Source organism: Drosophila bipectinata, chromosome 3L, assembly GCF_030179905.1.
Source record: "Drosophila bipectinata strain 14024-0381.07 chromosome 3L, DbipHiC1v2, whole genome shotgun sequence".
In the NCBI taxonomy this organism is placed as follows: Eukaryota; Metazoa; Arthropoda; class Insecta; order Diptera; family Drosophilidae; genus Drosophila; species Drosophila bipectinata.
The window spans coordinates 14289120-14302223 of NC_091738.1; the positions used below are offsets into that span (position 1 = coordinate 14289120).

A 13104-nucleotide genomic window follows, 5' to 3' on the forward strand; every position below is an offset into this window, starting at 1 on the left:
CCTGGATCCTTAGACTGCTTCCTTCGAGGACTGAGTACGAAGTCGATGGGAGAGGCTTTCTTCTCGCGACTTTCCACACGGCACAGTGCCTTCAAACTGAAACGAGAAAAGCGAAATTATAGCTTAGATCATGGCAAGATCAAGGTTCGCCAAAAAAGAAATTTTTAAATTGCAACGAGGCGGCACGACAAAGTCCCCAAATCGTGGGTGTCAGCTTGGGTGTCATCTTTGGAAGCCATTAATTAATTAACCAAGAGATCAGAATCCGATGGGGGGGCAGAATGCGGTGGGAGGAGAGGCCATTGGCCAGTGGCTCATGTTCAAGTACAAATACATTATTTCCTCAAACAAACAATTCCATTTGAGCGTAATTGCTTTATGATTAATATGTTTTCTTTCGGGGCGGCCCTCGAGGCGACAACTTTTCTCGATCGCGACGGAATTTCGAGATGAAATTGCGGCAGTGGTGTCGGCCTCTGGAAGATTTACAAGAGTGGATTGGCCAAGTGGGAGAATTTCAACCGGTTTCAATCTGGTTTAGACCCGATTTGAATGTTTGGATAATGTTTGCGGGCCAAGGGTTTAGCATGATGTTTGTAAATATTTGCATGGGACTTCTACGGCGTATTTTGATTCACAAAATATATTTTAATCATTAATTTGAATAAATTAAAAATGAAATATATTAATTTATTCTAAAAGTCTGGCTCTAAAAACAAGATAGAAAACTTTTTAAAAAAGAATCACCCTTCGTGGTATATGAGGCACAATAATTTATTACACATTCATTTTGCTTCCTATAATTGTTAAATCATAAAAATCATAAACCGTTTTGCAACCAGCCACTGATACCAATCAGTACTCGGCTTAATTGGTCCCAAACACTCGACAATCATTTTTGATGACCACAGAGCACTGGATGTGGCGCCTCCTCTTCTGCCTTTCGACTTTGCCTCCTGCCGTCTCCCACTATTGCCCACTTTTCCAGAGCCAATCAAACTATTAGAGAAAAGCTGCTCCTGTCCTGCATGGACATACACATGGAAAGTGGATCTTACAGATACAGATACAAATACAAAAAAAATAATCGAAATGGCTACAAAGTAGAGCCATTTGAGCGAAAATGCGAAGAGTGAGCTCGCCAATCGAGATTTAAGCGAATTCAACTGGTTTAGATCGGTGACCAGTGAACTGAGCCGGATTGCGCCGGTTTTGGCCAGAAATTCGCCATTGCCTGGCGAAGATACGGAGAGCGCCAGCCTCCCACTTTTTAGATGGCAAGGCCGAAAGCAAAGAGCTGGATGTAGAGCTTCTCCGAAGAGAGCTCTGGCCAACATGGGCTTATGATATAAGTTTTATGCACCTAGAGAAACATAAACCAAACTATGATATTGATAAAAAATATTTATAGGGTTTTTAATATTTTTGTTTTGTTTTTGAGGTTATGGCCTAAAACCGATTTATTTATATCCTCATCGGACACCATTCGCGATGCCACACAAAAAGGTAAGATGTAAATTATGAATTCATAAATTATTCAGTAAACCACCATTAAATATTTTTTTATTTTACAGGGAGGCTTAAGTGAAAGCTGAAGTGAGTTACACTCCATAAGGGCCATATTTCTTAATTATTGAGGCTTTTTAGTACTTTCTTTTTTTTCCCCAGCCCTCGAATGTCACAGCATCTTTAATATCTCAAGATCCCATATCTTGGACGACGATTGGAATGCGAGGTTTGACTTTATTTTGTTCCTCTGTTCTGTTGGCTGTTATCTTGTCGCAGTTACCCCTTCTCTTTTTTTAATTTAAACAAAATAATAAAAAACATTTGACTTGATTTGTGGCGCAAACTGTTTGCGCATTTCCATCAAGCGGAAAAGATGGGTGGCAAGTGGGAAGTGGGTGAGCTCTGGTCGTTGCCTCAAATCAATCAAAGTAATTTCCCTAGGAAACTAGAATTGAGAATATTGAGAATATTGCGAAGCCCAATAAACTGAGACAGCTGATGTTCTCTTATTTGTTTTTGTTTGGTAAGCCCTAAGGGCTTTTAAATAATTATTATGCATTGCGTGAAGTCATAAATTATAATCTCTATTTAAGTTTAAAGTTTTTTTTTAGCACCAACGTCGTATTTCATTAAAAATATATCCTCATTTTGTTGTCAACAATAGTTGGCACTTTATCATTAGTGCACTAGTGCATCACTTGGCCACTTTTAGTTTTTTACATATTTTAGTTAATTGTTTTAACCGAATTTGACAAACATACCTCGAATTCCTTATCTCCAATCCGTAAGGACCAAAATCCTTGAATAATCTTGAGTCGTCAACACTTAATTTTATTCAAACTTGGAAGAGAACTTGTAACTAAGAATGTTCTGAATTGAATTTGTAGGATTGTTCCGCGATTATTTCTGTATTTCATTAACGTGTTTTTAAGGTTTAGTTTATCAAGCACTCAACAAATATATGTATATCACTTGGTTTATTTAGTTTTTTCCTTGAGGAGCTTGTGTTTTGTTTTTCTTTGAATAATTCTTTGATTGGATGGTTTGTTATTGAGCTCGGATCTCCTCGATGTTCGAACGTATTGACAATTTTTGAATGAATGAGTTTGCAAGCGGCCGTTACGCTTTTTATACGACACCGAAGGCAGCGCTGGCAAATCAAAGATCGCAGATCTCACCCAGCTTCGGGATCCCCCAGATCTCTCTTCGCCGAGTTGGAGCATGGGGAAAGAGCAAAAATCGAAGAAAGAGCAGGCCCGATCAGCCCGATACACCGGATATTCCGTTGCCGATCGTCTAGGAAGCCGAGAGAGCCGTTGGCATTAGAGACCCAAAATATAGGCAACTTTTTTTAAATTTTAAGTGTCACTTATAAATATTCCATTATTACTTGGAAATATCTTTAAATATATACATTACGAAATATGTTATGAAATATTAAAAAAACTAGTTACTCAAAATTTATTAGTTAGGTAAGAAAGCTTCTAATTTGACTAAACCATTCGGCATATCGACTGGGTAAGTTTTTATTTTTTCTAAGAAGAACTTCCATCTCACTCCAAGGAAATTACAAGAAGATATCCAGTATTTTCCACCTCCACTTTAGGCCGCCAATTGACCGGTTGAGAAGTACAGAAGTGAGTTTAATGAAATGCGTTGTAAACAAAAGATGAAGTGTTCCTTAGTGGGTTTTGGGCTTGCGTGATGGATTCATTGAATATGCGCTGAGTGTGTAAGTGTCCATTTCACTGGCAATTATTACTTTTTAAGTAACTCGAGAAACAAAATGCGCGCCAATTAATAATGTGTGTGGCGGTTCTGAATTGATTTTATCTTTCGTTTTTCGTATTTTGTCGCTTCGCCTCAATTGTCTCAGGCTGGTTATGTGTTTTATGTCTTACTTGGATAACGATAACGAGTTCGATCTGGTACGTTTTTGATCAGGCATGACTCTTCCTCCCCATCAGAGCCCCACACTCTCCTCGTTAATAGGAAATTATTTGTTTACATTCGTTGCTCCAGTGTGAGTGTTTAATTTTAATTGAAATGTATTAGAAATTGGAATTGAAATGGCGCGCCGGATAGTTCAAAGAGAAATGTCCCCGATCACCATAAATTTACATTTAGGCCCAAGGGAAATGGAAAATGCACGTGGAAGAGTCTTATGCTCCCGTTTTACCGAAAAAAAGAGTTCGGCTTTTGGGGTTCTTCCCCGGATTGTCGAACGGAAAGTCTCCAAGACCCAGCCACCTTGGACTAAGGTCGGTGAGTTATTTCAGTTAGTGGAAGATTAGCGGGAAGCTGCTCATGCATTTTAGCCGCGGAGCGTGTTGCATTAATTAAATGTAGTGTGCCCGCCCCGACTTCTCGTTAACTAACAGTCCCATGTAAATCTTGGCCATTAAGCTGGTGTTCCGACCAAAAGCAGTTCAAAGCAGTTCGGCAAATGCGTCGCAGTGTTTAGGCCCGAATCGAACTGCCAACCCAGACATTATATCTCTTAGATGCAAGTGACTGGGACGTCACCAAACAGGTCGAGCCTCTAGTAGTTTTTCGGACTTTGGCCAGCTCGTTTGTTGGGAGTAAGAACATTTTTGAAAACCAGACAGCCACAACTCGAAATCCACACGTGCTTGGGAGTAGTGGCAGTTGAATCCATAATGCGGTAGACCTCCCCTTGTCAGAATCTGTAATGTCACAAGCCCAAAGCTTAAGGTATTTAACACTTTTCACTAACTCCCAAAAAAATATCTCAAAAACTCTAAGATCTTTTTTAAAAGTTCTTAGCTCTGGTTATTCAATTTTATCATTACACAACCCCATCGAAAATTATGGGAAACCGTCTGGGTGAAAGCGTAGTAGTCAATTCTAGCTTTAATGACTGTGGGCGTTGACATTGCTAAAAAAATTCTTACAAGCCTTTATTCAGAAGGTTAATTAAATGTCTTAATTAGCGGAAGATATTCCAAGTCATTGCACTTCCGACATTCTATTACAAAACGACTGCCCTCAAAATGACAATAACCAGTTTTTGTGAAAACATAAAATCTATCTGCAATCTTCGAAGTGTCATTATAACTGGGACACAAGAGTTAACACACAAATTTAAATTTACCCGCGTAAAATCCAAGCGTTGCCACCTTTTCAATACTATACTTCGATAAGTGCGTATCGATTCTTTTTTTGATTCGATACTTTTTTACATATCGATACATTACGATTTCATTGATACTTTCTCACCTCTAACTTCTGCAGTTCTACTATTCTGTCCATTTATTTACAATTTTTACAGAAACAAATAGATTAACAACAAGATGAGTGGCCCGGCACCTCCTTCGGGCATTCAGAGCACTGCAGGTGCCATTCCTGTGAGGAATGAAAAGGGTAAGAGCTGTAAAACCAATTCCACATAAAATTCATTGTTTACAATGCTCTTCCAGGTGAATTGTCTATGCAAAAGGTGAAGGTGCAGCGTTATATATCCGGAAAGAGACCTGACTACGCACGTGCGGATTCTAGTTCCGAAGAGAGCGACGAGGATGACTTCATTGACACCAAGAAGCGCTTAGAGCGCCACAAATCCGAGCGTCACAAGCTTGAGCTCTCCAAAAGAAGTGGAAGTGCTGAGCCTGAAGATAAGCCCGAAGGTGATGAAGAAGATGAAGCGGAGGTTGATGATCCCCGCCTGCGTCGCTTGCGGGCACGTCCAACTGCAGACGCGGAGGACATGGAACGAGAGCGGCGGGAGCGCCATCGGCACATTCACGAACCTGAGATGCTGGAAAGCAACAGCGAGGACGAGGAGGAGAACGATGAAACCCAGGATCAGCAGAAGCATATTGAACGAGGCACAAACAAGATTACACTGGCCTCCGAGTCCGATTCAGATGCGGAGCTCAGTGATACAGAGATGGAGAATAGGCGTGAGCAGCTCAGGGCCCGAATGTTGCAACAGCAGCGCGAAGAGGAGGTGCTCCAGAAAGAGGATGAGAAACAGTCTGAATCTTCCGAGTCAGAAAGCTCCGAATACGAGGAAGAGACAGAAAGCGAGGAGGACAACGAACCACGGCTGAAGCCCTTGTTTGTGCGGAAGCGAGATCGCGCCACCATCCAAGAGAAGGAAAGGGAGGCGCAGAAACAAAAGCAAATCGAAGCGGAAAACAAGAGAGCGGCCAAGGAACGGCGACGAGCCACGTTGCGCATGGTGGAGGAAAGCGTCAAAAAAGATCTGGAGAAGACCAAGCCGGAGACAAATGAAGCCTGCATCGAAGATGTCTGTACAGACGACGAAAACGACGAAGTAGAGTATGAGGCATGGAAGCTGCGCGAGCTTAAGAGGATGAAGAGGGACCGGGAAGAGCGGGATAAGTAAGTGCTAGACATTTAAGAATCACTTAGAATATGCTCAATAATTATTATTTTTCAGCAACGAGAGGGAGAAGCTAGAAATCGATAGAATGCGCAACCTTACAGAGGAAGAACGACGGCAAGAGCTTCGTCAGAATCCCAAAACGGTCACAAACAAAGCCACCAAGGGCAAGTACAAATTCCTGCAGAAGTACTACCATCGGGGCGCTTTCTATCTGGACGAGGAGAATGACGTGCTGAAACGCGACTTTGCGCAGGCGACTTTGGAGGACCACTTCGATAAGACCATTCTTCCCAAGGTGATGCAGGTGAAGAACTTCGGCCGCTGTGGCCGAACGAAGTACACGCATTTAGTAGACCAAGACACCACCAAATTCGACTCACCATGGTATGCAGAGTCGGCTAATAACATCAAATTTCACAATGAACGCGCTGGCGGCATGAGGCAGCAGTTCGACAAGCCCACAGGATCGAAACGAAAGAAACTCGAGTAGAAAGCAATAAGGCAATATCGTACAATTTATTTAATAAACAAACTGGAATGACCGTTGTGGAATAATTACAAAAAAAAGAAAACAAATAATTAACACAATTCAACCATTAACTTTCAAATTCAATCGGAAAATTCTTTACAAGTTCCTGCTTATGTTGGAGGAGAGCTTGCATTATTCCCTCTGGTTTAATGAAGTGTACTTTTGCAAAGTCCCGCATGATATTCTTGGACGTCCAGTCCTGCGGTGTGGTGACTACAAAGATGTCGCCGATCGTAGAGAGAGGGGGTCGTTTGAGGTAGGCATTCCCGCCAGCACATTCAATAATTGCTATTTTTGAAGAAAATCATTAATAAATAAAACTTAAGGGCCTTTTTGCCAACACTTGCCTTGCATTTCCTTCACGCTAGGCTGGATACCGTCCCGAAGGAAAAATGTTAGTCCGTGCAGCAGACGGGGGCCCTCCAGTACGGAAATGGGACGGAACTTGAACTTCTCTTCAAAGCTCTCGTCCTGGAAAAGATGATCATCCTTAACGCTAATACAGCTCGTGGCTCGAACGGAGTGGAGCCAACTGCTAGAAAGAATGGGTTTGTTGGAAGCGACGCCAACAAGAAATTTGTATGTGCGATCGCCATGATCCATGATGACCAGGTCGCACTTCAAAGGGTCTTCGGTGACCTCAATAACCTCTGAAAGTGGTTTAGATTGTAGATTCTAATAGGGATAATTTTTTCCGCTACTCACTCTGCAGGGATTTTAAGACTCTTTCCAGTGGTTTCCGATCGCACATGCTAAACACTATCTTGATTTTTCCATCTAATCTGACTTGTTTGATGTACTGTGTGATGGCTAATACAAAAAAGTAATATTATTTCTTGTTTAAGGTTGAACTTTAAAATAATTACCTCTTAGAGAATCGGGTGGGGTCATACTTAATCTCATGGATGCTGAAATTAGACTCAATATTTAATAACTGAATTTTAAGAAATTAAATTACAAAACTTACGGGCTCTGGGTGGTGGTTTAGTGCCAACCTCCTCATCTTTCTTACTTGGTTTCTCAACAACCTCCGCTTCAATAGGTTCACTAGTACTTTTCAGTTGGGTTTTATCCTTTTCAGTAACAGGTTCTTTAGGCTTCGCAGCTGGTCTGCCCCGTTTTGGTTTCTTGTCGACGATGGCTTCTCCTTTATTAGAACTGGGAGCTGCAGAACCCTTTCGTGCTCCCACTTTAGTCGCTTTGGGTTTATTGTTGGCCCCATCCTCGCTAGGCTCCATTTCGGAGGAGGTTTTAGAACTATCTAGCGATTTCTTGGCACTGCTGGAACGGGCATTTCTTCTTTTAGGGGGTTCTTTCTTTACGGATTCCCCGACAACGGCTTTTGATCTGGCTCTTGATCTGCTTTTAGGAACATTTGTAACATCGCCCTCACTAGGTTCCTGAACTTTATTCGATATGTCATTCAGGTCCTTGGCGATGGCTTTTGATCTACCACCGGATCTTCTTCTTGGAGCTTCCTTCACCTCTGGCTCACTAGACTTGGCTTTGGATTTGGCTCTTGATCTGCTTTTTGGAACATTTGTACCATCGCCCTCACTAGGTTCCTCGGAGATGGCTTTTGATCTGCCTTTTGGAGCTTCTTTCACTTCTGGCTCACTAGATTTGGCTTTGGATTTGGCTCTTGATCCGCTTTTCGGAACATTTGTTCCATCGCCCTCACTAGGTTCCTGGGAGATGGCTTTAGATCTGCCGCCGGATCTTCTTCTTGGAGCTTCTTTCACTTCTGGCTCACTAGATTTGGATTTGGATTTGGCTCTTGATCTGCTTTTAGGAACATTTGTAACATTGCCCTTAATAGGTTCCTGAACTTTATTCGATATGTCCTTCAGCTCCACGGCGATGGCTTTTGATCTGGCGCCGGATCTTCTTCTAGGAGCTTCTTTCACTTCTGGCTCACTAGATTTGGCTTTGGATTTGGCTCTTGATCCGCTTATCGGAACATTTGGTCCATCGCCCTCACTAGGTTCTTTGGAGATGGCTTTTGATCTGCCGCCAGATCCTCTTCTTGGAGCTTCTTTCACTTCTGGCTCACTAGATTTGGCTTTGGATTTGGCTCTTGATCTGCGTTTCGGAACATTTGTAACATCGCCCTTACTAGGTTCCTCGGAGATGGCTTTAGATCTGCCTTTTGGAGCTTCTTTCACTTCTGGCTCACTAGATTTGGCTTTGGATTTGGCTCTTGATCTGCTTTTTTGAACATTTGTGCCATCGCCACTGGGTTCCTCGGAGATGGCTTTTGATCTGCCGCCGGATCTTCTTCTTGGAGCTTCTTTCACTTCTGGCTCACTAGACTTGGCTTTAGACTTGGCTCTTGATCGGCCCTTTTGGGCTACAATTCGATTTGATTTTTGGATTTCATGTGACTTTTCGGCAATGGAAAGGGAGGAGTCTTTCTTGGATCCCGACCTCGGTTTTCTTTTTGAAACTCCAGTTCTTTTTTTCGAAGTTACACGTTTGGAAATGGTCTTTTCAGTAGGGTTTTCAGAGAGGGACGATTCAAAAGAATCGTTCGTAGTGCTCTCTGAAGTATTCAATGGTTCCAATTGGTTATCCCATGGTACTGGTGACTGGTTACACCGCTTTATTTTAAGTATAATGCTTGGCGAACATATTTTGGGATCATCATTACTATTTTGTAATTCAACTGTGAATGAATCGCGTTTATTTTCCTTATTAAGTTTTTTCAGTGTGTTTGTTTTAGATACCAATGTATCACTTGTACTCTTTTGTAGAGTATTTTTCTTTTCCATTTTAGGCTCCTCCGATATTGAGGACTCCTTGGCACGTTTTGGTTTTTTGATGTCCAACTCGTCAGAACTAGAAGACGTACATTTTCTACGCCTTCCCGACTGTTCTTTTTTAGCGACTCCTGTTTCTTCAGGTTCCTCACTATCACTTTTTATTGGAGACGTTTTATTAATTTGTCCAACTGCTTTTGTGGTTTCCTTTTCAGCCTGAGGAGAAGAATTTGTATTTATTTCAACCGTATTTTCTTCAGTTTCAGCAATTGAGGGCTCTGAAAGTTCGTTAAAGATGTGTCTTTTTGGTGTAAGTTCCAACCATTCGCTTCCTTCTGATAAACGACGATTTTTGTGGCCAGCTGCAAGGCAAACAAACTATAAATCTGAATAGATTCTTTTTAAAATATTGCTATTTAACATACGGGTTGCTTGGGGCGAGACGGATCTGGCTACACGTTTACGATTTACTTCGTTGGTGGTCTCATTCCGCCAACGACTCTGGTTGCTTACGTCTGTAAAAACTCCTTCTATCTGACTAACCTGCTCAGACAAAGAATAGTTATCTAAAGGCTTTGATGCATATGTATTTCATACCTTTTGATCGTGATGCTGGTCCTTGATAACACAAGGCTTGAAATACTTTATTTGCTCCTCATTGGGATCCACGGGTGACATTCTGGTGCCCGCGATCATCTCATTTAAGACTTCATCAATCTCATCGAGGATAGGTTCCAAATCTATTTAAGAAAGTAACAAGAAAGGAAAGCTAACTTCGGGCGGAGCCGAAGTTTATATACCCTTGCAGTTAAAACTGGATATATATCGCAAACATCAGATATAGTTGGCCGATCCTTATGATTACATCATAATAAAACCAATTAATTACAATAAAAAATCTAAAAAAAAGTCCCAAGCTTTTATCTTCAAAAATACGAAAGTTGATATTTCTACCAAATACCATTTCCAATCGTTCAGTTATATGGCAGCTATAGGATATAGTCGGCCGATCCTAATGAAATTTCGTAGGTCGGATTAACTGACCAAAGATATAATCTGTAGCAAATTTCAGCGTTCTATCTTCAAAAACACGAAAGTTGGGTCATTTCCGATCAATCAGTTATATGGCAGCTATACGATATAGTCGGCCGATCCTAATGAAATTTCGTAGGTCGGATTAACTGACCAAAGATATAATCTGTTGCAAATTCCAGCTTTCTATCTTCAAAAACACGAAAGTTGGGTCATTTCCGATCAATCAGTTATATGGCAGCTATAGGATATAGTCGGCCGATCCTTATGAAATTTGACATGTCGTTTTATTTTGCCAAAAATAGCTCTCATGTCAAATTTGAACTCTCTAACTCTCAAAACACCAAAGTTATACCAGTTCCGATCAATCAGTTATATGGCAGCTATAGGATATAGTCGGCCGATCCCGGCCGTTCCGACTTATATACTGCGTGCAAAGGAAAGAAGGGTGTGTGCAAAGTTTCAAGACGATAGCTTCAAAACTGAGAGACTAGTTCGCGTAGAAACGGACAGACAGACAGACGGACAGACAGACGGACAGACAGACGGACAGACGGACAGACGGACATGCTCATATCAACTCAGGAGGTGATCCTGATCAAGAATATATATACTTTATAGGGTCGGAGATGTCTCCTTCACTGCGTTGCACACTTTTGGACAAAATTATAATACCCTCTGCAAGGGTATAAAAATAGCTTTAATTTTCTTGGTGAATAATGTGCTCATACCTTTGAATCCGTTGGAGGAGTCGTCTTTTAAAGAAACATTGTCTGATGAAATGTTTTCCTTATTCTGAATGGCACTGCCTCTACCCGGAAATACTTGGGTTTCAATGAAATCTTGGTTCAGAGATAGATTTTTGTTGAAACATTCGGGTAACTTTTGATTCTTTCCGCTTTGAGGCGGAGGGATAAACAATTGGGTAGGCACGAAATCTTGGTTGGGTTGGTCTTTATCGTCGCTTTCTTTCGAATTCAAACCAGGAAATCTTTGAGTGGCAATGAAATCCTGGTTTGGTTCCTTAGTCGTGTTATTTTCTTGAGTAGGTTGGTCTTCTTCGTCGCTTTCACCCAAATTTCTACCAGGAAATCTTTGAGTGGCAATGAAGTCCTGGTTTAGTTCCTTAACCCTGCTATTTTCCCGATTAGGTTCATCTGCTTTGTCGCTTTCAGTCAACTTCCTTCCAGGAAATCTTTGAGTAGCAATGAAGTCCTGGTTTGGTTCCCTAGTCGTTTTATTTTCTTGAGTAGGTTGGTCTTCTTCGTCGCTTTCAGTCAACTTCCTACCAGGAAATCTTTGAGTAGCAATGAAGTCCTGGTTTAGTTCCTTAACCGTGTTTTTTTCCCGATTAGGTTCATCTTCTTCGTTGCTTTCAGTCAACTTCCTTCCAGGAAATCTTTGAGTAGCAATGAAGTCTTGGTTTGGTTCCTTCACTGGTTCGTCTTCCTCGTCGCTTTCAATCAACTTCCTTCCAGGAAATCGTTGAGTGGCAATCAAGTCCTGGTTTGGTTCCTTGTTAGTATTATCTTCCTTTTCGTCAGGAGTTGGCCTTGGAGTCTCTATTGTGGCCACAACCAGGTGCTGTACCCCGCAAAGCTGTGATGTGCTGGCATTTGATGTACTGCCAGATAATCGCGCCTCATCAAGACTACTGTCCAATAGATCGGGTGAGGGAATAGCTGGTTCCTCTTGCCTGGCATTTGATTCGTTTCCTTTCACTTTGTCACCAAGAATGCTGTCTAATAGATCGGGTGTTTGAATATCCTGGCTGAGTCCTGTCAAGGTGGGTGTCAAACAAGCTTCCAAACCGGAATGGCCCTCATTCTGATGGTTGGTACTGTTCAAAGCAGTGCATTTTGAATTTGAAACACTCCAATTCAAGGCACTCATTTCCAGTTCCGAGGCTTCTGGATTTTCTACAGATTGGAAAACGAAAGAAATAAAATATATTTAATTTTCAACCATATTTCCTTACCACGAGTGGTTTCTGGATTCTCTACTCTCTTATCTGCCTTTGGCGGTGACAAAGGCATAAGAGGATGTCCTAGGATTAGCGATGAATCAAAGTCATCGATGGCATCATCGTTGAAATCCTGCGTGCAGATACGTATGTGGCTGCCCGATCCAGAGGAACTCCCCTCGCTGCAACGCGTACTTTCATTGTGCTCCATAAGGGGAACAACCTGCGTTTCTGGGATCATAAAGTCCTCGCCCAGCGATATGTTTCCACCGGTTGACGGCCTATTGGAGACCACTGCCTGAGTCTCTGGAATGTAGAAACTGTCCGCAGTAACGTTGACACTAGTGTCCTCCGGTGGTGGCTGGGTTTCGGGAATTTCAAAACTGTCCCCGGTGAGGTCATTCTTGTCCTGAACGCATTCGCCGAAGCCACTGCTGGTGTTGTGCTGAAAACAGGACCGTTGGCATGAATTCACAGAGACTATCACAAGGGATCTTACCCCATCAACATCATCCTTAAACTCTAGAATAGCTTCCACATTTCCGAAACGCAGTTTCACATCCTTGCCATTGAAGGCGTCTTCCTTCCCGACATCTGTCAAAGTCTTCTCTTCACCATTGACGAATATCCTACCAAGGGCGGAGGCGAATCGAACCACTCCACGGCGCAGGATGCAGGCGGTGGCGTGGGCCAGTTCCATAGACTGTGAAAAAGGATATTTTATACATAGACCTTACTGTCAGCAGGTCTTCCTCTCACTTGATCTGCAATGGGTATTTCCACTCCTGCTCCTCTCCCGATGCGGTAGATTATATCCGGCTCCAAGTGGATCGGGGTTGATCCATTTACAATCAAGGTTGCATCTGCCATCCTGAGGCGCGGGAAGGTTTCTACAAAAATCTTTGCGCCAAGCGGAGCTCCTTTATTTCTTCAACAAGCC

At 42.2% G+C, this 13104-nt stretch overlaps 3 protein-coding genes and 1 long non-coding RNA gene across 4 annotated transcripts; 2 read left to right on the forward strand and 2 right to left on the reverse strand.

Annotated features, from left to right (window-relative positions):
- The first annotated feature begins 1390 nt into the window (after positions 1-1390).
- On the forward strand, positions 1391-1718 carry LOC138926251 (uncharacterized). Its single transcript, XR_011442699.1, has 3 exons — positions 1391-1506; positions 1575-1596; positions 1648-1718. It is a non-coding gene; the product is annotated as an uncharacterized lncRNA (long non-coding RNA).
- A 609-nt stretch (positions 1719-2327) lies between these two features.
- LOC138926348 (uncharacterized) lies at positions 2328-2616 on the reverse strand. Its single transcript, XM_070280114.1, has one exon. The coding sequence runs from the start codon at positions 2424-2426 to the stop codon at positions 2328-2330; it is 99 nt and encodes a 32-aa protein (XP_070136215.1). The 5' UTR covers positions 2427-2616.
- A 2136-nt stretch (positions 2617-4752) lies between these two features.
- Mfap1 (Microfibril-associated protein 1) lies at positions 4753-6511 on the forward strand. Its single transcript, XM_017253911.3, has 3 exons — positions 4753-4893; positions 4950-5877; positions 5936-6511. The coding sequence occupies exons 1-3, from the start codon at positions 4824-4826 to the stop codon at positions 6369-6371; spliced, it is 1434 nt and encodes a 477-aa protein (XP_017109400.1). The 5' UTR covers positions 4753-4823; the 3' UTR covers positions 6372-6511.
- mu2 (mutator 2) lies at positions 6369-13101 on the reverse strand. Its single transcript, XM_070279701.1, has 11 exons — positions 12924-13101; positions 12664-12867; positions 12180-12609; positions 10933-12120; positions 9767-9909; positions 9595-9712; positions 7378-9531; positions 7277-7318; positions 7116-7220; positions 6758-7060; positions 6369-6698 (listed from the first exon to the last, which is right to left on the reverse strand). Exons 1-11 carry the CDS (start codon positions 13032-13034, stop codon positions 6478-6480), a joined length of 5019 nt encoding a protein of 1672 aa, XP_070135802.1. The 5' UTR covers positions 13035-13101; the 3' UTR covers positions 6369-6477.
- Between the last annotated feature and the right edge of the window lie 3 nt (positions 13102-13104).

Excerpts from the sequence above, each read along its gene's own strand:
- LOC138926348 (XM_070280114.1), bottom strand. The coding sequence starts at position 2,426 with ATGAAATACAGAAATAATCGCGGAACAATCCTACAAATTCAATTCAGA.
- Mfap1 (XM_017253911.3), top strand. The coding sequence starts at position 4,824 with ATGAGTGGCCCGGCACCTCCTTCGGGCATTCAGAGCACTGCAGGTGCC. Across the intron at positions 4,894-4,949 it reads TCCTGTGAGGAATGAAAAGG|GTGAATTGTCTATGCAAAAG; the intron begins GTAAGAGCTGTA and ends ATGCTCTTCCAG. Across the intron at positions 5,878-5,935 it reads GACCGGGAAGAGCGGGATAA|CAACGAGAGGGAGAAGCTAG; the intron begins GTAAGTGCTAGA and ends ATTATTTTTCAG.
- mu2 (XM_070279701.1), bottom strand. The coding sequence starts at position 13,034 with ATGGCAGATGCAACCTTGATTGTAAATGGATCAACCCCGATCCACTTG. Across the intron at positions 9,532-9,594 it reads CGTCTCGCCCCAAGCAACCC|CTGGCCACAAAAATCGTCGT; the intron begins GTATGTTAAATA and ends TTTGCCTTGCAG. Across the intron at positions 7,061-7,115 it reads AGTCTTAAAATCCCTGCAGA|AGGTTATTGAGGTCACCGAA; the intron begins GTGAGTAGCGGA and ends AACCACTTTCAG.